This window comes from Macrobrachium rosenbergii, chromosome 47 (assembly GCF_040412425.1).
Source record: "Macrobrachium rosenbergii isolate ZJJX-2024 chromosome 47, ASM4041242v1, whole genome shotgun sequence".
Lineage (NCBI taxonomy): Eukaryota > Metazoa > Arthropoda > Malacostraca > Decapoda > Palaemonidae > Macrobrachium > Macrobrachium rosenbergii.
The window spans coordinates 47,189,104-47,217,056 of NC_089787.1; the positions used below are offsets into that span (position 1 = coordinate 47,189,104).

General features: G+C 37.1%; 1 protein-coding gene across 2 annotated transcripts in view; it reads left to right on the forward strand.

The window, feature by feature from the left end:
* LOC136830830 (putative glutathione-specific gamma-glutamylcyclotransferase 2) overlaps positions 1 to 27,072 on the forward strand; it is a 66,656-nt gene extending 39,584 nt beyond the window's left edge. For both annotated transcript variants that reach the window (XM_067090808.1, XM_067090807.1), the window contains exons 4-5: positions 23,524 to 23,764; positions 23,981 to 27,072. In XM_067090808.1, the coding sequence (XP_066946909.1) occupies positions 23,524 to 23,764; positions 23,981 to 24,261 (522 nt within the window). In that variant the 3' untranslated portion in view covers positions 24,262 to 27,072. The remainder of the gene's footprint in view (positions 1 to 23,523; positions 23,765 to 23,980) is intronic.
* The last annotated feature ends 881 nt before the right edge of the window (positions 27,073 to 27,953 follow it).

The following is a 27,953-nucleotide window of genomic DNA, read 5'->3' on the forward strand; positions in this document are numbered from 1 at the left end:
TATACATATATATACACACAGTATGCATACTGTACATACATATATATATATATATATATATATATATATATATATATATATATATATATATATATATATATATGTATATGTATATATATATATATACACACACACACACACACACACACACACACACACACATATATATATACACACATATATATATATATATATATATATATATATATATATATATATATATATATATATATATGATTTATAGCGTCATTAATTTTCCACCTAACATTTTTTCTGGACTTTCAAATATTAAGCTTCCTGCTGCCTCAATAAAGAAGGTTTTACGCCCTACCTAACCTGGTCCATTTCCTCATCATCCCCGAATACTGACGATAACGACGCCAAATGAGGATGACTTTTCACCTTGATGTTGTTTTTCAGTCTTAGTTTCCTTCGATCTGGGTTTCTTCATTTACGGCAAATTTTAACATGAAGTCTTTTGCCAGCGACATTCTTTTATTCTCAGAAGGGATCATTTTCTTGGCTTCGTCCTTTCACCTGAGGACGTTTCATTCTGTAGACGATTGATTTGCCTTTGTGCTTATTGTATATACTGTAAATGCTTGACCTTTTTTTTTTGTAACGATGATAATGATAACAATTCAGAGGACTTAGCTTCCTCATCAGGATGCTAAAACCTGTAATTAGATTGAGAAAGTTATTATTATCTCTTTGGTTTCATGTCTGTGAACTAAACAGGTACATCGGTGGAGGGCTGACAAGCAGAGGTCTCTGGTTATTGTTGGCAAGAATCTCTCCTGCACTGTCTCTCCCCATATACTCTGTATTACTGTAAGTGTTTGTAAGTAGAGAGAGAGAGAGAGAGAGAGAGAGAGAGAGAGAGAGAGAGAGAGAGAGAGAGGGTAGGGAAAGGATGGAGGGAGGCAAGGTTGTAGAGGGGCATTATGAGGCCATTAAAAGTCGTAAAGGCATAATAAAATGCACCACAAGGGAGAGAGTGAAGAAGAGAGCCTGTTACTTATAATAAATTTTGCTGCCTATAAAGTTGTCTACCTCAGCAACTTAATCATCTAGTTTGTAGCCGGTAGCCTGAGCAGCCACAAGGCTAATCTTGCAACAAAGATCTCTCTGCGGTAATTGGTTTTAGGCGAGCCTTTTAGCCGCGTCCGCTAAGGCTGTTTTGCTCATTTATTTCCTGCGTGTCATGCACTGTATACATGTATGATATATAACTTAAGGACAAAATAACCTTTAACATAGTGGAACTTATGTCGTAGATCCTCATGCACTTGCGTGATTGTATATAATAGAGGCTGATAATATAATTTAAGAAATAAAAAGAAGTTACGGGTGTCAGGAATTTTTGTGGGTAGAAATCACAACTCAGATACAAAGTTTTTCTTATTATAAATTGTGTCAATAGGCTTCTTCCTTTGCGGGAAGAACGGCGTTCCTCATTTTCAATAGTAAATGGACAAAGATTCTAAGAATGGAAATTTACAAATAAGATTATAAATATTTCTATGTTTTTCCCTTGCACTTTCAAAAGACAGCAGCTTCTTCAGGGATTATGGCCTACTTCATTTCCTATGAATGCAAAATGACAGCATGGCTAAACGCAAAAAAAATGGGCCTTGCCGATGATCCCAGTGCACTGACACCACAAACTTGATAAGGGAGTTTTCAGTAGACATTGCGGCTTTGAAATTCATTCTCTCCTTGAAATAATGAAGTTCTGCCCGAGCGTAGTTCATCGAGCGTAAACACTGTTTCGAGTGTTTGACTTGATAAAAACATAAAAGGTTGGAAGAATCGTCTTTTAGGAAGCTGTGAAAAGCTCGGTAGGGCTGTAATGTCACAGTGGCATGAGAAGTCAACGTTTCTCTTGAAATGACTCTTTGAAACAGGAATTTTTACAATAAAAAGAAAATTTCTTTGTTTCGCAGAGGGGTTAATAGACATCATGGGATCAACACCCTTGTGGGAGAAAACAGATATTTAAATGAATTAAAAAATGACAGTGGATTAGGTTGAGGAGTAGACAAGAAAGGCCTTTGTATCCCGAGAGAATGCCCTAAGGACATCATGAGGAATATCAAATAAATCATGTGTCTTTCGGGTTCTTTGACTGTGCGGCCTCTAGCCGTCCTGTGGAATGCTCTTCACAGGTGGAACAAACCGATTATATATTTGCATCATCCCACCTCTTGTGACTTTGGAGGATGTCAGGCATCATGCGACGGACGTGAACAAAAGCGAAATAAATGCTGATACCCATAAAAGAGAGAGGGAAGGAGAGCAATGAATTGTGTTTCAATGCAGTCTGTCCTTAGAGAGAGAGAGAGAGAGAGAGAGAGAGAGAGAGAGAGAGAGAGAGAGAGAGAGAGAGAGAGAGAAGGAAACTGTGTAACATTACAGTCTTTGATTTTGCCTTTTTAAAGACGAGAAGAAAGGAAATTCCTGAAAGCAAAAAAGACGCCGAGGCTTTCAAACGAAGGACGTCGAAGGATCTTTCAGCAGGAACACAGTCCTGGGGAGTATCTCATGCCTTAGTGTGTGTGTGTGTGTGTGTGTGCATGTATGTGTGTTCGGCCAATCGTGGGAATATTGCTGCGCCTTCAGTGTCATCCTTTGCATATCAATTGCACTGGAGCTGCAAAACAATCTCTGGATGCTTCCCATCATTTGCACTTTTTCCTCCAACAGGTCTGGATATTCGTGCCGTCTCTCCTTGTCTATCGGATGGTCAGGTTTTAACATTGGAGGCTGCTGACATTTTTTTTTTACTGATATTTTTGATTTTCTGTATTTTTCAAACGGATAAGTTCTCACGTCTTCTGAGAACTTCGCACATGCGCAGTCCACTCAATGAAACTTGGCATAAACATTTTGAAGGGATTTGAGGTTTTCGTAACAACGACGCTTTCAGTCAGGGAATTTTAATCAGCAAATCCCACGATGGGCTGTTATCATTTTGTATCACTTTCAGCCTAGCGATGGAGTTCCATCAAAAGGAGCACTAGTTCAGATAAGTTTTTATTGTTTTTCTTTTTTTTTTTTTTATTTGTTTCTTGCTTGTCTTTAGATATTGCGTTGTCAGTACTCGGAAACACTCTCAGAGTCTTACCCCAGAGTGGAGTAAAACTTAGATGATTTTTGTCGACAAAGGACCTTTCATAAGATTTATAAGACTGATTAGATTATGTTAGATATTACCTATTTTTAGTCTGTATACGTTTCATTCGTCTCCTGTCAAGAGGTGGGTGTATCAGTGCTGCGAACTGTTGTGTGAAAATATGTGGGTGATCGAAAGACTAAGAGAATTCTGCAACGTGAGAATAGAGTGAAAACGGACAGCATGATAGTTCCTTGCATTCCCTTTCTTTCTCCGCGAAGGCTGGACAAGTTTTTGTCTTTTTACATTGATTACATTTGGGGATGAGAGATGAGACGCTAATGATCTTTGGCCAAAAGAAGTTAACGGTGCGAATGCCTCTGCAACCCTGTCGTTTTAATTCAAGTGCATACATGCAGCATGAGACAGGACACTACTTCTGTTTCGCGCATTATTTCAATCAGTGGGAATGATTACCGATTACTGCCCTTGTCCGTCATAAAATTTTTTAAGAACACCAAACATTACTTGATTAGCGCAAAGATGTATAACATTCCTTTTTATGTCATTTATTAACTAATAGGTTCATGAAATACCAGGTGCTAAAATAATATTTTTCATTGTTTTGGTGGTTCTTTTGATTAGCGTCATCAGCAACAAATGTATTGTCAATCTGGGTAAGGTCCCATCTGTTCCGCAATGTTTTGATGATTGTGCTTACTTTAAAGAGCTCCCTCCTGTCCCGGCTCTTCCCCGCATACCTCCCCGCCCTACCAACTCCACCTCTCCCCCGCTCCTGAATTCAGCGTTGAGGCCGAAAAGAAAATTCATTTTCGTAGTGTTCCGTTGAACTTCTGCATTCAGCCTTATTGTTAATATACATAATGCGATGTAAGTTATGTCACATTAATATCCTTAGATACCTCAGATTTTTATACTATGAGACGCAAAAACGAGTCCTTTACTGTCTTGTTTGATTCTTCATGCTCAGATTTTTTTTAGATGGTAATATGTAGAATTTCATTGAAATGTGGAAACATAATATATTTTATATATATATATATATATATATATATATATATATATATATATATATATATATATATATATATATATATATATATATATATATATATATATATATATATATATATATATATATATATATATATATATATATATATATATATCATGAAGAATTCGAGGAGTTAAGAGGGCATTGTGGCTATTACAATCACATGTGTATCTGGTAAACAGTGACCAGTAGATTCTACACACACACACAAAACACACACACACACACACACACACACACACACACACACACACACACACACACACACATATATATATATATATATATATATATATATATATATATATATATAGAGAGAGAGAGAGAGAGAGAGAGAGAGAGAGAGAGAGAGAGAGAGAGAGAGAGAGAGAGAGAGAGAGAGAGAGAGAGAATCTCAGTCGCTTTATTAAAAGCATATGTTTTACCAGAGATTTTCTCACGGCCTTTTTCTCTGCCAAATTTGCGGAAGAGAGAAAAAGCAGTTGTAAAAAATCCCGAGAGCTGAAGTAATTGCTGAGCAGTGCTGGGCTTCGCTGGCTATTAGTACGCGCTGAACATCGGCCCTAATTAAGTAAAGTGCACATTGAGGCCATCAGTGTCTGCCTCATACCGGGCATAACTTCAGTCACAAGTGCAGCGCAGGAATTGGCCGTTAAACTATCTGCATTCCTAGTCCATTCCATGGAAGCCATTCGATGCATTGCCGGCTGTTTTATGTTCGGCCTTCCGTTAATTTATGGGAACATAACTTGTTATTATGTAAATGTTATCTATTCCTGCGGATTCCAGCATTAATTTTCAAGTATTCTCAGATTTGCTAATTCTCTAATGGCTTCCTTGTGAGGGCTGGAAAGGGAAATGTCCCAGTCCCAGAAATCCTTCGAGAGTGCCTCCAAAGTCTGTCTGCTGTGCATGTGTGTGACTGAGTGTGTGCCTGCTCCAGTTTGTGTTTCTTGTGTGGCCTTGTCCTCGGGTTTTTGGCAGCCTAACGTTTCTTTCCTAATATTTTTTTTCTCCTTTGCCACATCGCTCTGCGTAACCTTTTTAATACAAATACTTTTGGTGCAGCCGTTGGTGAGATAGTGTTTCATATTTCCTGCCGAATATGTGTAATTTAAGTGAAACAACTGAGATAACACCATTTCTAGTCCCTTGCATGTGACTTCACATGCCTCAGTGTTTTTGTTTTTCGCCCCAGTTATCTGAACTGAGAGGGATTCATGTATTATTCAACGTTTAATCAATCTGTTTTTAATATCCTTTTTACGGCTTCTCTCTCTCTCTCTCTCTCTCTCTCTCTCTCTCTCTCTCTCTCTCTCTCTCTCTCTCTCTTCTCGCAAAAAGAAAAGAGACAAACAAAATATAGTATCACATGCAGAACAGGTGTTTAGTGGGAATAATAATTTACATAAAGTCATCTTTCGCTTATACAAACTGTCTTTAGAGACTGTTTTAAATCGTGAAGTCTTGACAGATTTCCCGTCTCTTAAATACTGGTAATTAGTCAACGTTCACGCGTTCTTCTCATTTTGGATAATGAGCGAAATTAATTTGACCCCGCTAATCAAGTTACCCGGAGTTTGCCCAGGGAAATTGGTTTATGATTTTTCCCATCACCAAATCATTTTATATAGAAAAATCCCCTGATTTTTTATAGATATGTCATAGGGGAAAAAATAGTGTATCCCCTTTCACTAATGCGTGACGTTCAGTTTTTCCGAGGGGGGAAAACTCGCAGCATCGACCTTCTCAGATATCGAGATTTTAATTAAAAAAAATGAAAAGTGGGCGGTGGTAATTATTCAGAGTTAATGAGATTTTGCTGAGGATCAGTCTCTCTCGTCTTCGCCAAATTTCATCTCATTGAACGCTAGTGGATATTCGCTAACGCCAAGACGGGGAAACAAGGACAGGTTTGACGACGGCAAAACCACGGAAATCCCATTCTTGTATCGTCCTGTCCTAGGTGCTGTAAGAAGTCCTGCGGCTTGCGCCTCTCTTCGGCGTTTTTGGTGCAGGTGCAACTGTGCTGAGTCCAGACAGTATTGCCAATACGTTGAAAAGTTAACCTATTTAAAAATATTTCTTGTCCCGTTTTCTTGATGTTTTTTATATTTTCAGAATTCCTTCACATCTCCACGATTTTATAAAAGTTTTCCTAAGCAGCACTAACGAACTATTCTACAAGCATTGATGCTGACTAGCGGGAAGGGTGAGTGTCAGAATGTTGATACCCCTGGCGGTCATCGTGGGAACGGACGATGAGGGATAAGAAGTAAATTTTATCACTTGTAAGGTCTTGTTGTTCCGTTCAGCCACTTACCATATCCAGTTTGGCGACTCTTCGCCAGCAGCAGCAGAAGCAGCCCCTTGCTAAGGGGCTACAGGCTGCGTTTTGTCCTTTCTTACGCCTCAAGTCCTGCTCTCTCCCGCGGAAAGAGCCTCAAATACTTTGCTTTTTTGGCGTGTTGGTGCTCAATCCTACACTGTTCAGAAAAGTGTCTTAGCTACTTTTATACTTTGCTTCATGTTTCTGTTATTCCCTTGAAGGGACTGTGTGATGTAACTCATTCCATGACTGTGATACTTGTTCACAATACAACCACCACGCGCTCACACACATAATATAAACATACATATACTGTATATATATATATATATATATATATATATATATATATATATATATATATATATATATATATTATATATATATATATATATATATTTTCATTGAAAACAATTGCTTTCAATGAAAATTGTCTTACAGAAAACTATGCCCTAAAAAGTATATATATATATATATATATATATATATATATATATATATATATATATATATATATATATATATATATATATATATATATATATATACATATATTTTTTTTTATTATGTAATCCTTGCAACAGCGAATGAGTTCTACGTTTTGTTGTTTTAGTTATTCTGTCTTTCCCTTTTTTTCATTTCGTCTTATGTATGCTTTCTTTACTGTGGAATCTTGCTCAGCAAAAATAAAAGCCTTTTGGGCATGTTACGGACTAATGATAATGATAATTATAATGGAGTCTCTCTCTCTCTCTCTCTCTCTCTCTCTCTCTCTCTCTCTCTCTCTCTCTCTCTCTGTTTATCTTTATTTATGGATCTTTACGCTCAGCGAAGTAGGCCAGATGTCCCCACTGGCGATTTCAAGGTCAGAGCATTATTTGCATGTTTTCTCTCTCTCTCTCTCTCTCTCTCTCTCTCTCTCTCTCTCTCTCTCTCTCTGTTTTCAAGAGGTTTGGCAGCATCATTCACTTGGCGCTGAGGGTCACATCCTTCAGTCATAGCTGGGAATTCGGGTCTTAAGTGCCATCTTTTCTTCGTTTTTCTCCGCACGAGGATTTGCATAATACCGGACGTGATGCACAGCCCCCTGTTTTTTTTTTTTTTTTTGTTTTTTGTTTTTTGTTTCTTTCGATTGTTGTCTGTTGTTGTTGCTAACTTGTGGATGGTGCAAGGAATCATTCTTTTGGTGGAGCATTTTTGGTGATGCTGCTTTCACCAGGATAAATATAATTTAGAGTTTTATTTATTTAATCTTAGATTAATTAGCTTGTTTTGTCTCAAACAGCTAAGAACACTTAATGTTATAGGATCTCTCCTAGATTGTGACCCCCAAGGGTTTTCGGGGGTCGTTATCTAGCACTAATATTTCTTTGGGGTCATTTCTTTATGATATTTACAGTCTTTTGTTTATGTTTTACGGTCATCCCCAACGGGCTTGTACTAAACACGGCGCAAAGGTGGATACATACCGGGTTAAAACCCTTGGGGGTCACTATCTAGGAAAGATCCATATTATATGACGACGAGTTTAGTGGATGATGCAATCGACGATCTCTGGGTTCCTCGAAAATTTGTGGTTTTCTCGATTTATGAAGCTGCTTCGTCATAATCTCCTTTGAGTAATATGCTGAAGGAGTTTTCACGTAAACTTGAACCACATCTGAGATGATGTTACCTTCGATGCCGGTTTTCCTAACGGGACAAGCAGCAAGTTTTTCCTCTATCCCGACATTTACCTTTCGTCGAATATGGACTCCGCCATTTACTGGTGACGCACTGAACGTGGCTGTTTGAAGAGCTCGGTGGATTTTGATCCTATGCAAATAAAAAAGAGAGATAGGTGAGCTACTGAGTTTGAGTACCAACTGTTGCACTTATGGCTAATTATGAAAGGGCCCTTATCATAAAGATTAGGGAAAGAGCAGAATGAATGGCATTTTTAATGTGTGTGTTTTAACAGTGCAAAGTAAGAGTTTGTTATCGGTTGATTTTGTTCTACCTTTGGTTCTCCTTTTTTCTAATATATATATATATATATATATATATATATATATATATATATATATATATATATATATATATATATATATATATATATATATATATATATATGAACCGCAGTGGGGTACCTCGTTATCATGTCTTACATGGCACACTGTGGATGGTACGAAAGGTTTTTTTGTGATGGCCACTTTGCCCCAGTTGCGTTGTTTCCTACGCTTTCCTTTTCGTCCTAACCTTATGTTCTCTTCCTTCCTAGATGACCAACTTCAACTTGACCTTGCTCTCATCTTTACTTGAGATTGAGGACAAATTCTTGGGGCAAGCCTTAAGGGAGTTGAGATATGTGACTCAGTGGTCTTAAATTCGTCTATGTTATTATTATTATTATTATTATTATTATTATTATTATTATTATTATTATTATTCTGTAGATGAAACCTATTCATACAGAACAAGCCCACAGGGGCCATTGACTTGGAATTCAAGCTTCCAAAGAATTGAAGCTCTCAAAGAATATTGTGTTCATTAGGAAGAAGTAAGAGGAAGTAAAGGGATATACATTAAGAAGGGATCTCACTTATTAAAAAAGAAAAAGAAATTATAAATAGATAACATTGTAATAATAATAATAATAATAATAATAATAATAATAATAATAATAATAATAATAATAATAATTCAATTTCTTGGTGGTCTCCCATCCAAGCGCCGATTAGATCCAACTACACGAAGAGACACGCCGTAAAACCACAAGCAAAACAGCACATAAGCAGTCATTCGCAATGTTGTTACCGTCACGAAAGAGTACCTCCGCCATCTTTCCTACCTGCGCTTGCCAATTTCTTAGAAAGGGAAAGATAACATTACACTAAAAAAAAAGTATGCTTTCAAGTGTCTTTGAATTATTGTGAAATACGAGATCGTTGTCATTGTCTGACAATTTTAGATATGCACCACAGATTATTCATTTCAACTCTTTTATTCATTATCGTAAAATATGAAGTAATACATTTCAGATTACAGATGGGTGTTTCACTGAGGATCGTCTGAACTGAAGAGGTAATTCGTAGTAATTCGGGAGACGTCATAAAGTGCAGATTATCGGCCCCGTGTCGACCCTGATATGCGTGAAAGGTTTCAGATATTCATCTAGCAAACGTCAAGCTGTTATACTAACTCGGATCTTTCCCTCTGCTTGGATTCAATTATAGATTACGTTTCTCGTCAGCGGCAATTTTTGGGCATTTGTCCCACAAGGAGAAGCAACGGCCGACTTCGTTAGTTTCGGTTTGGCCTGTTTTATTTGTTTTCAAATCAGCCTGCTATCTAGCATCAGCCTCTTATCTCCCAGATATCTTTCGCGTTGTTGATAAGATGAAGGCTACAATTGTACTTGAGATTTGTATCATTCCCTTCCATATTAGCGGGTAAGTAACCAACCGAGACTCTATAATGGTTTTCCTTGAGCAGCAGAATTAACTTTACTGTTAGTTTTCATTAGCCTAATTGCTCGCTCTCGGTAAGGTTAGGTTAAGTTCAGCAATAAATGTCGGAAGCCAACAAACTTCAAGATAAGCAATCTGAGAAATTTATAGTTCATGTCGGAAGTGAAAGATTAATTTAAAGGATATTCAAAAGCTTCTTAACTATGGACAGGCTTGCAGCGTATAAACATACATGCATTCATATTCGTGTGTCCGCCCTCTCTCTCTCTCTCTCACACACACACACACTCACACACACACACACACACACACACACACACATTTCTCTCTCTCTCTCTCTCTCTCTCTCTCTCTCTCTCTCTCTCTCTCTCTCTCTCTCTATCTATATATATATATATATATATATATAATATATATATATATATATATATATATATATATATATATATATATATATATATATATATATATATATATATATATATATATATATATATATATATATATATATCCTGTTTTTAAGCATATGTCAGAGGAAAATCACCGCGTAGATTTAGATTTCGATACTGACAAATCAGTAACAATGCCAGAAACACAGAAGAAAGCTTGTTGAAGCTGTCATAATTCAAAACTCGAAGAATTTTAAAATTTAAGAAAGCAATATTCAGTCAGATTTGTTTATGAATAACATTGTCAAACGTAATGTAACAAACATAGGTAAGCTGTTGAAAGATCTGAACAAATCCAAACAATTGTTTCGTTGTTTATTGTTAAGACTATGATGGAAATTCTGACCTCTTCTGACACCTCTTTAAAATTTTAAGCAGTTGTATCCTGAGGAGGAAGGGGGATGTCCCTTAGAAAGCTAAATAAATTTCATTTTTGTGGGTTTTGCTAAACATTGCACACAAGGAAACCTGTAATATATATATATATATATATATATATATATATATATATATATATATATATATATATATATATATATATATATATATATGCATATGTACGTATGTGTGTGTGTGTGTGTAAAGACGTACTTGGATCTTTATCCTGAGGTGGGGACCTTCAGTGCAAGGGTTGCCTATTTTTAGTTTCCATCTCACGTGTCTGGTATGTTGGTTTCCGAGTTTGGCTTCAGGTCCATATATCCTGATTGAGAAATGGGAGAGATTTCTCTCTTCTCGTGAGTGGACCTTTACATTCACATTCCTTTTACAAGGTAATCTTTGTTTTTCTTTGGAAGCGTTCTAGGCGCGTTGATGGCCGTTAATATTTGTTTTATTTGAATGTTTACATCACATGAGCAAGAACAGTAATGACAATAATCTCATATTATTAATATAATTATTATTCAAAAATAAGATGAAGCATAAATCGAAGTGTGGAGCATGGGTTTCCGAAATGGAATAAAAGAAACACAAAAACAAATTCATGGATGAATGTTTATAGACAAGTTGGAGGAAGACATGTAAGTAGGGAAGAGGGAAGGGAGGGGTGGAGGGAGTTACCGCAGCCGGGGGTCCTCGTGGGAACGGATGCATGACTGCGTAGTTGTTAGCACCGCTTAAACACATCACTATAAAAATCACGATGTCTTATGTGCCAAACGGTACTATTAGTTCATATGATTTTCATCATAACTAAATATTATATCCGATTGAAAACTTACTGTATTTAAACAAATCAGATTTTTGCGGGATAATCGGCGGCTTAGCATCTTCACTTCTTCCGCCTGCAGTTCGGTTAAACGCATAATTTGTCACCTCGCACCGAGCTCGTGGAAATTCGGAAATTCCTCCGGTCCAACTTGTACTGTTTGAGTCATTTTTGTGGCTTTTCTGGGGCGGAGGTCTAAATTAGTCTGCAACTGGCCTTAATTCATTCGATGGGAAAAGTCTGTTCCCTTCTGAAGTTTTGCGGGAATAATAGTCTCGTTCCGTTTCCACGTTACCAAATATCCTATCTTATAATAATAATAATAATAATAATAATAATAATAATAATAATAATAATAATAATAATAATACTTAGTTCCATAAACAGCGCATAATCGGAATGAAAGCACAGGAAAGAAAAATAAAATGTAGCAAATTGATGATGTTAATAACCACGACGTTAGAAGTTATAAACAAATAAGGATTCTAACTAATATTATTTTCTCTTTCAAATATACAATATTCTGCAATGTAGTTCTTGGAACAGGGCTGAACGAATTAATTGTTCGTTCTCTGTTATCATTTTGTACGCCTCCACTTGCACCTGAGTACTGAGGTTGGTTGCAATTTCTGTTACACCTTTCTTTGAGGCTGGGCCTTTTCACTGGTGCTTGCGATCGTCATGACTGTTAAATCTTTTACGACAGAAGTAGGAATATTTAAAGGTTAAAAGAGAATCCTACGTCCATGGAGAGAATAGATAGCATGCAGCTTCTAACCAGAACTGGATAATATGACGCTAGTCAATAAAAGAAGATAATTTTATGATAAATCCTTTCAATCTTCATTGGAAAAGAAAATGATGACTTGTTCCTTATTCTTTATCCCAAGTCTTATCTAACACGACCTAGACGGTTATGCTTGCTCAAAGCAAGCTCGGTATCGTAAGGCAAGTGTGCAATAATGGATCTCTGCCCTGAAGGGGCTCAGTTAAAGGATTCGGGAAACAGCGAGGAAGTTATAGGATCGTTTCCCATGACCTCTCATCTGTCGGCGTATGCACGTCTTAGTGGAATCGATCAACGTGTTTTCCTCTCAGCCATACTCAGTTCTCCTCTACAGGGGTATAAGAGAAAATTCACTTCTTTGTTACCATTACTGGATGACATCATAGTTAAGAACGAATGACACGCAACGGTTTACAAAGGTCCATCTCAAGGGAGGGAGTGAAATCCTAACTATACAGATTTATGATTAAAAAAGATATTCTGGAATGCTTTAAATGGCGCAACACACAGTCAATGACATGAATATAAGGTTTGCACCGTAACGCTGAGTATTATTTGTTTGCCCAAGAACCAGTTCAGAACTGGCTAGATCTGGCGAGAAACAGCTGATCGCCACTGGGAAGGCCGCTCGAACCTAGGCCAGCTGAACCGCAATCCGGTGTCCTCATCTAGCCCAGGCTCGATGAAAATAAAAAAGAAAAATGATCAATGCTGCTCTAGCCAGTGGGTGAGTGGCGTCTGTAACAGCTGGGAGTGGACAAGCAAGGGCAAGAACCTTGAGGGGCCAATATCCCACCTGGTGACCAAGCGATCAGCCTGGAGCTACAGCTCGGAGGGTGGAAGGACCCTTGATAAGAACAGGAAGCGACCGTTTGCTGCGCAGTGAAGATGGTTTTGTTGCCACAGATCGAAGGAGTAGGACTGTCCTGGCACTTGGCATTGGAAGATGAAACGGACAACATTTGTTTATCTTCTGGTAAATACCTTATGCTCTTTGAAGTTAAAAACGTTTTGGCCTGTCGCGTAAGATTGTAATACTTTTCCCTTATTTCTGCATTCTGTTGTTTGGAGGTTTGCCAGAAGAACTGATGACGCGTATTTCGGTAGTCAGACAGAATTGTGTTAGCTGTCTTCTTTTCTCATAAGGACATCCATTTTTTTATGTTTACCTTTCAAATTCATGGTTATTTACTTTACTCCTAAAGAACAGTTTTTTATTAACAATACTAATATGAGTAACTGGAGGTACCGTGTTCAAGATAAACGAATGAATTTTTCTTGTCTGTCTTTCAAGAATCGTGAAAAGCCTGAAGTCATCACTTTCCATCGGTGCCAGAGTTAATAATAATAATAATAATAATAATAATAATAATAATAATAATAATAATAATACCTTGGTTACATATGAGCAATGATTACCAACATCAAGAGCGTTATTTTTTTGGTTCTGTATGTTTTGTTTGTACCCTGGTCTGTTCGTTTGTTATGGCTGGATTTTAACTGAGTTTTACAAGGAGGGCGTCGTGAATTGCAACAAGTAGTTAGATTTTGGAGAGAGAGAGAGAGAGAGAGAGAGAGAGAGAGAGAGAGAGAGAGAGAGAGAGAGAGAGAGAGAGAGAGAGAGAGAGAGAGGAATGTAGCTTTCGGGAGAAGGATCCCGGAACCGTCTCCCTTAACATCGTAGATTTTGTCATGAAATGTCAGCATTACTTCTGTAAGGAAAGTCTGGCTGGAGTTTGTCTCCTCTTGACTGTAAGATTTCCTTTGAATCCAACAAGTAATCGTTTCTTGTCAACAGGATTTTTTGCTAACAGGAGTTTGAAAATGGCGAAAGTATGTGCTATCTAATTGCTTTTTTTTAGTTTTCTGTAAAAGGAAATGATTAAGAGGGCTTTTTGTCTGTCTGTCCGCCCTCAGATCTTAAAAACTACTTGAAGCTAGAGGGCTGCAAATTGGTATGTTGATCATCCACCCTCCAATCATTAAACATACCAAATTGCAGCCCTCTAGCCTCAGTAGTTTTTATTTTATTTAAGGTTAAATTTAACCATGATCGTGTGTCTGGCACTGCCATAGGTGCCAACAACACCAGGCTGTGGCTTAAAGTTTCATGGGCCGCGGCTGAGAGTTTCATGGGCCGTGGCTGAGAGTTTCATAGAACAAGCTGTACAGAAAACTCGATTGCGCCGAAGAAACTTCGGCGCATTTTTTATTTGTTTTTTCTTGTTATGGAATAATACCTATTTTTTTGTGAGCCTGTGTGTACATGAAACTTGAACGTCTTGTTACCTGTGGATTTTTGCGAAAACTTGACCAAAAGTGGTCATCGTGACTTTGCTGCAAGTGATTAGATTTAGAGAGAAATGGCAATGAGACTTTGGGTGAAAAGGAGCCTTTTGGGGCTGGGTTCCTCATCCTCGGTGGCGGTTTGCCGTCCCCGAAAGCCCTTGAATCTTTGCGACTGACCATTTGTTATTTATAACTTGCATTTGCTACTTCTAAGAATATGTTCAGCATCGGGTAATTCGTTGTATGTTTTACTTAAAATTTGTGCAAATATCGACCAAATTTAGGTACAAGGGTAAAAGATCTATGTTTAACCAATTGTTATACAACAAAATTTAATGAGATGTCTGTGTAACCTGCGTAATCGAATCTAAATTCTTGGACTGAGAATCTTTGTGCTAATCAGGAATTATTATTATTTATAAATGTAGCATACACACACACACACACACACAAATATTTACATATGTGTGTGTTAAGGTTGATTATAGAAAAATATTTACACACATTGTTCTTCATGAAAACTAATTTGTTGCTTGTTCATTAGGTTTGGAGATAATTACTGCATTTCTTCTTTAGTTAATTTCCATAACATGGCAATCGATGACGTTTACGGTCACATGGTAATGATGATAGTTATACCACAGCAAAAGTTATGATGCTGACGTTAACAATAGTTATTTATGATGGCGATTACGAGAGTAGCAAACTCTGCAAGACAACGTCTGTGAAGGAAGGGTGCTGGAGCCCCAGGGCTTCTCATCCCCCCTTCCCCCTCCCCCCTTCCATCTCCTTCCACGTTCAGACGAACGGGGAGGCTTGAGGGCGAATTGCTGGGTTGGGGGGACCCCTTGTGAGGATAGGGCGCATGGAGGCAGCAGACGGTTTGTGGTAGAATTAAGGTGGAGGGAATTAAGATTATGATTAAGTTACTTCTAGAGAGAGAGAGAGAGAGAGAGAGAGAGAGAGAGAGAGAGAGAGATAAATTTGATCTTAAGGAAGCGGACCTTATGAGCAAGTGACGAAACTTTATCTTGTGGGAAGTTTCCGACGTCTTGAGATGCACAGGTGTCGAAGAGCTCTGGCTTCGACGCCTTATCAGGGGAAAATCGTCCTTACTGCGCTCGGCAGCAAGGTTGTTTTTGGTTCCGACCGGCCGTCGACGAACGTCATTGAGAACAGGGCAAAAATGATGCCATATTTGGTATGATGGGTCTTTCGCTAAAGCGTAGCTTGAAGCTCACCCAGAGGAGCTTCCCCACGAGAGCTGAGGCTGCCGTCATTTCGGTGCTCTTTTTTCATCATTTGCTTTGAATCTTGTCATAGATTAAATCCTCACTTTCGGTCGTCTCGCCCTGGCCTGGCTGTGATCGCTCTCGTTTTTGCTTCCAGTCATTTATTCTCCGTCGTTTTTCCGACGAGGCGAAGGCTCGCTCAGTCGTTGTGATTTATGATATCATCTGGCAAGAGCTGCTTTATGGAAATTAATTTCACAGATCACTGGCGTTATGAGAACACCATCATTCAGGAAATTACCTTTCTCCTTCTTCTGTTTTTACTTCTGTATTTGATGATCGTCGTCATAATTTGTGTAACTGGTAAACTCGTCAGATTCTTCGATCTGTTTAGGGGGAAATATTTCGCTTTTTCTTTCAAGGTACAAACACACACACACACATATGAATCACCGGTGAGGGCTTCATAAGAAGCATACGTGGAATATCTTCCGGAGTCACCCCACCTGATGAAATAAGTCGTATAAGAGTATATATATAAAGTCAACAAATGACGTTTGGAGACGTATTGCCATTTTTCTTTGGAACTTTCCCTATGTCTGGAACAACAGTATCCTTGTCGGAGAGGCTTTCGGAGACGCCGCTCCAAATTATGCCTACAGATATTATGTTCTCCATGGTATTATGAACATTGTTCTTTTGTTCACTGCTTGTAAAACATTTAATTGATATGGTATGTATTCAGTGCCAAAGCTTGGTTAGTATTGCTGAAGATTAACAGAATATCAGAACCGGTATTATTATTATTATTATTATTATTATTATTATTATTATTATTATTATTATTATTATTATTATTAAAGACTGGCGGCAGATTATTAGATAAACGTAATTTTTGAAATAAATTAGAGAGATGAAAATTTAATACAATCATAGGGCAAATGCATTGTGGAGGTTTTACGCTTTCTTGCTGTATAATGTGCAATTTTGGTTTTCGTCAACAATCCTTGACCTCTTGATGTTGCGTCGACCTTTTCCTGCTCCTTAAAACTTGCCTTAGTGCTTAATTATTACCTGGTTCATTGGTCAGTGGACAGGCTCCCATTTTGCAGATACGCTTTCCTTCTGTTCTTTTCGACCTACCTTATTTGTATATCTAGTTTCTGGAATCGATTTTGCTTTGAATTACCAGGAATTGGATCCTCGAATTTTGCCCGAGTTTACTGGGATGGGTTTGAGTATTACAATTAAATTGTCGGTTTGTATCTAATTTGTTTATATTTTTCTATTGCAAACATCGAGGTTTTTGCATTTCTAAGAGAATCAAGAAGGTTGAGGAAGGCTCCATTGTTTATTTACATGTTTTTTAAACTTCTCTGGTCACTCGCGAAGTTGTTTTCTGCGTCTCCTCTTCTCCCATCGGCTTAATTGGTGGCCCCGTTTTTCCCATCCTTGTGCATTTCTCCTCTGTTCACCCTTGCCTACCTCATTATTGTCCTCCGCAGACTATGGGAAAATCGAACAGGTGGTAGACCGACCGCTACCCTAAGGCTCTTCGGGGACCTTACCCGCGCGCAACTTCCTTTCTTACTTTCGACCTTGTGTGCAGAGGCGACAGGGACTGTTTCAGCCCTGCGCGCTTGGTTGGGATGAGTTCTAAAAGGAGAGCGGGAGAATCTTTCATTATTTCATCACTGGCCTGTCCTGGAAGATACCCGCAGGCATTGTAAAAACACCCCAATGCTTTGGGTGCATCCACACTTAGTAGCCATACGCCTTCCAATAACAATTCATTTCCTTACATCTTCGGTCACAGCCCATCTTCGTAAGTTCTGCCTATTTGTCAAGTGAATAGGTACGGCAAATGTCCGATCACAAATGAAAGCTCTCCACCTTCATATTCCCGAGAGAAAATTTTCGTCAGTTGCAAAAATTTCAACGAATAAAGTTTGTTTTTGAATGTATGCGAGCACTTCTCTCTACTGCTCCAGTGCGTGTCGAAGATGTGAAAAATAAGCGGTGCACTTTGTCTCATTTCTTGGTTTTTTGGTCATATGACTCAGCCCGTGTGAAGAGGCTGACGAACGGTGTTGCTCTGGTCATGTTTTCGCGTTATGTAATTTGTGCGACCTTGTTTGTGTTTTGATCTACCATCTGTTTTTCCAGCGTGTCATGAGAAGCGTTGAAAGTCCTCATTTTTAAGACTTTGCTTTCATTTAAAAGTCACTGTACTTATGAAAAGGTGACTTCTCTTAATTAAGTGTATGACATATTATGACTGGGCGAACTTCAGATTTGATGTGAATTAACTCGAGACAATAAATTATATTTATTCCTATGAGCTTTCAGAGGAAGTATATCAAACATATTCTGAAATGAAGAGTGGGTGTTATCCCTCTCTGTCTGTCTGTTTTCCTTATCCATCTTTTGCTCATTACCTGGTAATGAACTAAGTTCCCCGAGGTCTGCCCTTTCAGTTTTTGCTCCCGTTCGTCATTCCTGTAACCATTTTTTCCTTTTTCTTTTTCTTCTTTTCTCTCCGTCTCGTTTTTACGTGTCTCTGGCGTCTGGAATCGTAATCAGACTCACAGAGTCATAGCTGGTGATTCAAATTTGATCCGGATGCTCAGCGGGCAAGTTCTCCCGGGATGACCTTGGGCTGGTCATAGCGCCCTCATTTTCTCCAGAAGGGACCATTGACAGATTATCTGTTTTTCACTTTTCCGTGTAATTTTGACCACTGTCGTGTTTTTTGAAGTTCTTTGTTAGTTTTTATGACGTCCAGATTTAATTCTAGGACTTCTGTGCCTAGATGAAAGAGCGATGAAGGTTTTAGTAATTAGAGACACTCGTAGATGAAAATGACAGATGTTCTTTGAATATAATGCACATAACCATTGGAAGTACATCATTTGCGTAAACAATGAAGCATTATAAACATTATTCTCTGCCTTGCATGAAAATCGAATTTTGTTTGCTCCATTTAACAAACAAACAACAAGGAATGGGTATTTGGGTGTTTAACATTTTAGTCCTTGAGTAGCAGTTTATGCACAAACTAGGTTGTAAAAGTCAAATGTAAGAAATAGATTTCATGAGTGAACCCACAAGGCAGTATCGGATATGCAGCCGAACTACCAACGAAATTAACTGCTAATGATAGTGGAAGGCATCGTAAATATCATTGGTTTATAATGCGACGATAGAATCATAGGCTACTTAATTTTATCTTTTCACTTCCTATACTAAATAGAATATTTATCAAAGATGAAATCTATGGATAAAGTCGAAGCCCCTCACTTTGACTATACGCTTAGATGTCAGATGGTTGAGTTTTAACCTTCTTACCAATTTTCGACTGTACATGAAATACACCAGGCTGCCACGTAAAACTTAAGACTTTTTTTAATGGGGTAATATCGGTTATTGTAATTTGTTACTGTGTAACGAGCAAGGTCATCTCTGCCTTTACCTGTGTGAAGGCCCCCGAGCTGTTGGCTTCAGCAAAACTGCCCACGTCTCAGGAACATAAGAGGAGCCATCGGCCATAGTGATTATGTGCTTCTTCATAGACGCCCAACGGCCCCCCCCCCACCCCCATCCCCTTCACAGAACAGAACCCCATGTGTGTGTTCTTATCACTCCAGTGAATTCTTATTTATTTCTTGTCTTCTATACTTTTATCTCTTTGTATCATGCTATTTAGTATTTGTTCATTATTATGAACAAGTGCCAGCTTTGCATTATTCATTTATTACAATACGGAGATGTGATAGTGCAGATCGTCTTTCTTGCAGTTTGGCTCTTGGGCATCCTCTAAAAGAATTGCCACTTGCAACTGGCCGCTAATGTTTGTTGAAAGTTTCAGTTACGTCTTAGTTACCTACGCATACCGTCCGGTTTTAACGGGGATTGGGACTGCCCTCAACGCATAAGCTCATATTATTGATAAAATAAAGCCAGCCAGTTTTTCGATGATTTCAAACAACTGTTGTGGTGCGGCTTTATTTGTACTCGTTAATTAAAACCTTTATATATATACAGTATATATATATATATATATATATATATATATATATATGTGTATATATGTGTGTGTGTGTGTGTGTGTGTGTGTGTGTGCGTGCGTGTATATCACCTCAAAACAACTATTACATAGCAATTAGTATAATACCACTCTTCCCCTTGTTGTAAATGATTCATGCTATCGATTAATTTTTTATTTTTGTGAAATAAAGTGTTGTGGGATGAAAGGTCGTAGCATGGTTTAATGGATGCAGGTTGTTTACTTCGTTGCTGATAATGTCAGAGAGAGAGAGAGAGAGAGAGAGAGAGAGAGAGAGAGAGAGAGAGAGAGAGAGAGAGAGATCGGTGGGAGTGCTTGCAAGCTCAAAGACGCCCAGGGGAGGCGCCAACGCACAACTCGTTTAGGCGCCGTATTTGTAACCATCATCAGTCAGGTAATTTTTTGCGTTTGCTAACTGCTGCTTTTATACCCTATTGTTAGCTCGTTGTTACTTCACTACTGCCCTCGGTGACCACCTGCAGTAGCGGGAAGCCATGGCGAAGTTGTTCATAACGTCGTTGCCATGATTCGGCAACGAGAAAAGTATTTTTTAGAGAGAGAGAGAGAGAGAGAGTCTTACGTACGTACGGATAACTCTGTCATTATTACTGAAGCGTTTGCGTATTATGCAGAATAGAATAAGTTGTAAGTGAATCATCGTTATTATACAAAATGCGTAAAAGCCCATGTACATCAAGCCAGATTGTCGTTAACTTTGACAAATAATATTAATAATGCTGTTACTTATTTTTTATTATTGATGCAGATATAACCGTGTGTGGCGACCAAGAATAAGCCAGGGCCCGGCAGGAGGGTGGCGGCAAGGTCCTCCCATGATCATTCTTTTTTTGAAACCTGTCAAGTTGGTGAGCTTCCTTCTGGCCACCAAACAATCAATATTGGCCAACATTATGATAGCTGATACTGGAGGTTTCCCTCGGTGGTCATAAGACTCGGGATTTAATGGCCGGCAGCGAGCATCGGCCCCGTTTCTCGAAGTTTTGACGTGAATGAGGCAATGCTTTCACTAATCGGGGTTTGAGTGAGCGTAATCTTGGTTTCATGTGCTTTACCCTCACTGAAGGATTTATGTGGTTCAAATATAAGCGAAGTCGTTTGGCTTAATATAAGGGGCATAAGTTAGTAATATATATATATATATATATATATATATATATATATATATATATATATATATATATATATATATATATAGAATCTATTGGTCACTTTTTTCAATTCTTCGAGCTTTTTGGATACGCTTGTCACTACAAAGCCTTGGATCCAAGTGCAAGGAATATGAAGCAATTGTGATGTCCAGTATCTATCTATCTCTGTCTATATATATATATATATATATATATATATATATATATATATATATATATATATATATATATATATACATACATATATGTATATTTGTATGTATGTGTGTATATATACAGAATTATATCAACCCCCTGGTGATAACCTGAAAAAGTCGGAGTGGTTACCAGTAGCTTTCGTTGAGTAACAAGACCGCCAGATATACGCTATTAACGAACAAACTCTACCCATTGCCACCTCTTCGCAATAAGCATCGGTTACCTTTCGGTGAACAATATCTTCAGCACACTGGTGGGGGAGGAAGCTGAAGAGCTTGTGAGGCTTCAGATGTTATCGATCAGATGGAAGTTTGGACATCTCTTCGGGCAAGGCAGGAAAGGATGTCATGGGATGGGATGGGATGTAGCTAGGGTGGGAAGGGGCGTCCAAGACGGCCTACGGTATAGGCAGTCCGCCTATCCTCTCCTGAAGTTTTTGCATTATAGACGAAGGTGGATGTGAGCACGTGGTGATTTTGAAAGTGTGTGTCGTTTTTGTATGACCCACGTGTATATATATATATATATATATATATATATATATATATATATATATATATATATATATATATATATATATATATATACACACAAATATCAAAGGGGCATCAGGGAAAGGCAGCACGTATATAAAAACAACAGTTTATTTTTCCGATGGCGTTTCACAATATCTCACTGCATCATCAAGGCTGCAATTAAAAAAAAATGATAACTTAAAACCTTATGAAAAAACATAAAAAAATAAGAAGAGGGGGGAACTTACCACTTTAGAGTCCATCATAATTAAAACTACCATCCCCTCGTTAAACACCCAGACAGCCTCCACACACCTATTCAGAGCATAACAAGTTGTTTGTTTATATTTTGGTCTGCACTTCAACTTTTACTTACCCTCTTTCTTTTCTTAGATATTTTAGCTTCTCTTTTAACTCAGTTTAGGTAGGTCATGTCCGTCTTTATAGTTATTTTTTAAATTGTTATTTAATTTTTTTTACTATTTTTTATGTTTTTCTGCATAAGATTTTAAGTTATATTTTTGTAAATTGCAGCCTTGTAGATGCAATGAGATATTGCGAAATGCCGTCGGCAAAATAAACTGTTGTTTTTATATAAGTGCTGCCTTTTCCTAGATGTCTCCTTTATAGCTACTATGAAGCTTAAAGCTATATGACCTGTTTATATAAAAAAAAATATATATATACAGTATATATACTGTACACATATATACTGTATATATATATATATATATATATATATATATATATATATATATATATATATATATATATATATATATATATATATATGTATATAATATATACACACTGCACAAATGCACACACACACACACACACACACACACACACACACACATATATATATATATATATATATATATATATATATATATATATATATATATATATATATATATATATATATATATATATATATATATATATATATATATATATATATATATATATATATATATATGTATATAATATATACACACTCGCACAAATGCACACACACACACACACACACACACACACACATATATATATATATATATATATATATATATATATATATATATATATATATATACACATATATATATATATATATATATATATATATATATATATATATATATATATATATAACATGAGGATACATTTGCACAGGAGATCTACTGTTACATTTACAAATTCAGTGTATATACATCGACTCTGCTATAATTTTGCACGAATCCCTAAAGGCTTAAGAGCGAGACCTGTCTGCCACCACATCTTCATCAAGGATCAGCATTCTTTTACCTCGTGTCCATTTATTTTTGTCAAATACAGACATAATCCACTTGAACTAGAACACATCTAGCCTCACAGTAGTCACGTGATGTAATTTTTATTTTTTTGGCTGTCAATTAAAATATTTGAAATTCAGAATCGAGGTTTTCAGTGCAAAAAATTGGTGAATCGAAAAGTTAAGAGTTCATTGAATGTTTGGCTATGGAAATTACACATACACACACACACACACATGCACATATATACATACTGTATGATGGACAGTTGGATGAAAACATTTGTGTTGATTCAATAGAGACTGGAACACACTTGCATAAAAGCCTATTTCTCTCCATTTCCAGGGCGCTACTTGGGGTGTGGCCTACGAGCTGACAGGGGAAGCAGCGCTGAAATACCTGGAGGATCGGGAAGTATCCTTGGGAGGATACACAACCGCCGTCGTGAACTTCTTCCCCAGAGATCCATCCCTGGCGCCCTTCCCAGTCTTGTTATACATTGCTACGCCAGCATCTCGAGAATGGGCAGGTCAGGCGCCCCTACACGAAATAGCTACCCAAATCACCCAGTGCTCAGGACCTTCAGGTAGGCTTAAATGCAAGGTAACAGATTTTTTGGGAAATTAACTGTTCTACTAGTCACTGTCTCCGGTTTTAAATTAGAATATTCAACATGCCCTATAGGCCCAAGTCTATCATGTTCACATTCAACACCACTATTCTTGCAGTTTTGAGAATGCCTTGTCATTTCAGGATTCCTCGTGTCACAACTTTACACTTAATTTGCTGTGTTATTTGACAGGACATAACGTTGAATATCTGCTGAGACTGGCGGAGTTCATGAGAGAGAAGGTTCCAGAAGGCTACGACGATCATTTGGCCACACTGGAAGCTCTCGTCCGAATCCGGGTCAAAGAGAATAACATGTGCTTAAAGTCCCTCATGGGCGAAGGCCCAAGGGATCCGCAGCCGCAGGTGGATGCTGCGGAGGCTCTTCCGCAGGAACCAGCTGAAGAGAGGCGGGATACCTTCCAATTCTCAGCCTCGCTACCTCCCAAGAAGCTACGCTGTCTCAACGTCTAGAATTAATTACAAGGCGTAGGATGATGACTCCACCTACCGCCACCTGAGGGAAAAGGACGGTCCTTTCACTTAGTGAGGGGGGAAGGGGGGAAGGGGAAAGCATTCGACTCGGAAAAGTGTTCAATCAGGTGTCGTTATAAAAGATGACTGAGGCCAAGAATGTGTTTCAGCTGTTTGGATTCGTTTAGTTGACGATGGTAAATATTGGGAGGACTCTATATGCACTTATGTTATTTATTACTTGATAAACTTTTGCAGCAGTCAATCAAACGACCCTGTGGCAACATTTAGTGGTACCATGACATTCTGTAGTTATGAGCCATCATGACAAAGTCCAAATGACCTGGCATGCCCAAACACATCCAAAGGTCAGAAAACGTTATAGAAAGAAATAATTTAATTATTTTGGAAACAGAATGAAACTAATGTGACGCTTCACTATGACTGACATGGTACCAGAAAACCTACACTGTAACCTTCTTTTAATACTTTGGCAATTATTAAGATCTATTGTGACGATATTATAATGAGTATTGATTTTTACTAGAATGATGATAATGATGACCTTTGTAATGCACGCGACGCTAGTCATAAACAAATGGTATTACCTCATTGTCTGCAGTTGCCCCCCTTTTTTTTCGTGAAGGAAGCCATGATCTATCCCAGATAAATAATAATGAATGAGCTCGGAAATAAAGGATCCCATTATATATATTTCATACTTTTCATAATTTGAATCTGCAGAAGCTTCCTGAGAGGAAAATAGACCTTAAGATAATTTACAAATGTGATGAACAATCAAAGCCTTTTAGGGAGGACGTATCTCTTTCACTGAATTATGTTCATTGTTAGTGATAAAGAGGATATTGTCCACAAATGTTTAGGATTCGTTTGTATTTCGTCGAAGATTTTGATGTTTTCTCTATGGAAAAAGGTTATTATGACGAGTTGTTAAACTGTATCATCTATTCATATTGTAAATGGAGTCCCTTTTCCTACTAGTGCGATCTTAGATGATCTGAGATCTTTATTGTTATTAGCGAACTATGTCCTTTTTCTAACCACTGTACCCTGACTAGTACTTCTCGTTGCAGAGATGTACTGCAAAGATGTACAGTCAAATTCGGAAGTCCGCGACTCTCGGTGATCATTACTTTTACAATGTAGAAACGGCCATAGTGTCATCCACAGAGCGTCGGCGGACTTTGGAATTCGACCTTGATAATGGACGTGTTACGGAGACGCCAAGTCACATAAATTTTCACACTATATTTCTAGTGAATTACAATATAGCAATTAGAACTACGATTAAATTAATGAGGAATGTGAATGCATTCTGGCTACAGAGGAGGACTGGGTAGGGTATGATGCTGTATTTCAAGCACACAACATTTCTTCGTGTTCCGGGACATTTGTTATAGAGTCCAAGTGTTTCTGAAAGCACAATTTTTGGTGATGTCATTAGAAGTGTAGCTTTGAGCATATGTAGGATAAGAGAATGTCGTGTCACATCTTTCGCTCTCATTTGCGTTGACAGATCAGAGGCACTGATGATATCGCAGACAAATAGAGACTTCGTGCATTTTTTAATTCCGTTTCTTTTCGTGGTAGGGATATCTCGTTTGTTCACATTCCCCGAAGATGTTTTGGAACACTTTCTCTTCTCTGGTCACAATTCCCCGCTCATTCCTTCGTAGCGGTTGCGTGAATGCCTGAGCTGCTGTTTTCGTTACGCAGATTTCTTTTCTATTTATTAAAAACTACTTTCTGTCGTAAGAAAGCAGCCTGCAACATTTGAAGACATTAATTGTTCAGGGACGCTTTGTACACATTTGATTATTATACATTTGAAGTGGTTTCTAATTGTCAGGAAATTTATCATTTTATCAGCAACTTTTATCTACATCTTGAGAGAATACATTTATTTAATTATTATTATTATTATTATTATTATTATTATTATTATTATTATTATTATTATTATTATTAAGTCATTTCTATTTAAGTAGCCAATGGCTCTCCGTCCAACATTACAACTTCAAACTTTTTATCAAAAGTACCATGTTGACTGATAGGAAGATATTTCCCAGTGTCCAAAACATTAAGCAACTTGAATTTTTTTTATCTTGAAAAGTATTTGTTTCTCTTGTGCAATTCATCGATCATATACTATATATATATATATATATATATATATATATATATATATATATATATATATATATATATATATATATATATATAGAATTATAAAATATTTCATGGATACAATTAACACGTGTAGTCTTTTAAAAAGAATGACAATGAGATTCAAGTTCGGCAGTCTAAGAAACCTTGGTAATACATAATATTATTTTTTTTTTATCTCACAAAGTTATATAATGAAAACATTTTGAATTATATCCATTATCATTGTAAGTATGATTAATATCAGAACGTCCACGATACTGCCAAGGATGAAGATTGATATATCTTATATTTGTTTACTAATATTAAGGACTAAAACCTAAACATGGCCTTAAACGTTGAAAAGATCGAATCTTAAGTGTCGTTTGCAACGTTGAGCTTTGTTCTGAACACAGCTTATTACTGTACTCCACAGAAGTCCTTTCCTTTTGATACTCAAAACAACCTCTCTTTCATTATGTGATCATTGCTTCCTCAGCGATTTCTGCTCTTTCCTTTGATGACCATGAACTTCATCGCCATTTAAATGACATCATGTGACATTCATACGTAGGCTTTACGCACTGAAAGCCTTTTGTGATTTAAATAACGCAAACGTTATTAAAATATATGCTATTTACATTAGACTTGTTCGTCATTCCAATGACATCGTATGACATTATCAGAATGTAGGCTATTTACAGAAGACGCCTTTTCGTCATTTAAATGACATCATTCAAATCTAGGTGACATGCTTACATGACGGCCAACTCTTGTTACAAGTTTAAAGTGAATTCTGTAAGAATCTCTTGGTTTAACAAGAGTATAGGAAATCTCTCTCTCAGCTGGTTTAACAGCTGATTTTTAAGCTTTTATCATATATCTCATAGCCTTATAAAGTATCTAGTATAGAACTAAAGAACATACCGTATATATATAGATTATACAAATGCACTGAAGTGTATATCTGCATATGTATAATTACATCTATATATTATTTTCTAAAAGTATAAGATATATGATGCGATATATACATGTATAGATATAAGTACATTTTTATATAGGTACATATATATATATATATATATATATATATATATATATATATATATATATATATATATATATATATATATATATATATTCATATTATATATATTTACATATATAAGACTAAAATATTTGAAGGTAGACCCAAGGGTACTTTTTATGTTGTTGAAAGTAAGTTATGCTGATTATTAGTGTTATTTAATATCTTCATAGAAGAAATTCTTAATTATTCTTAGTCCTTCACTTTATTGGATAGTTTAAGTTTTCACATACGAAAATATGATTTCCTTAAGCATCGACCTTCTGGAGGCTGAGAGTCCTGAAGTAGAAAATATGTCTGAAGGAAGAAGTTTTGACAAATTTTATTTTGGATTGTTTTTAGTGCATGCACAAAAGGGTCCAAGATTTCATTTTCATTGAATGTTTCTCCTTTATTATCATATTGTTCGTACGTCATACGTACATATATATATATA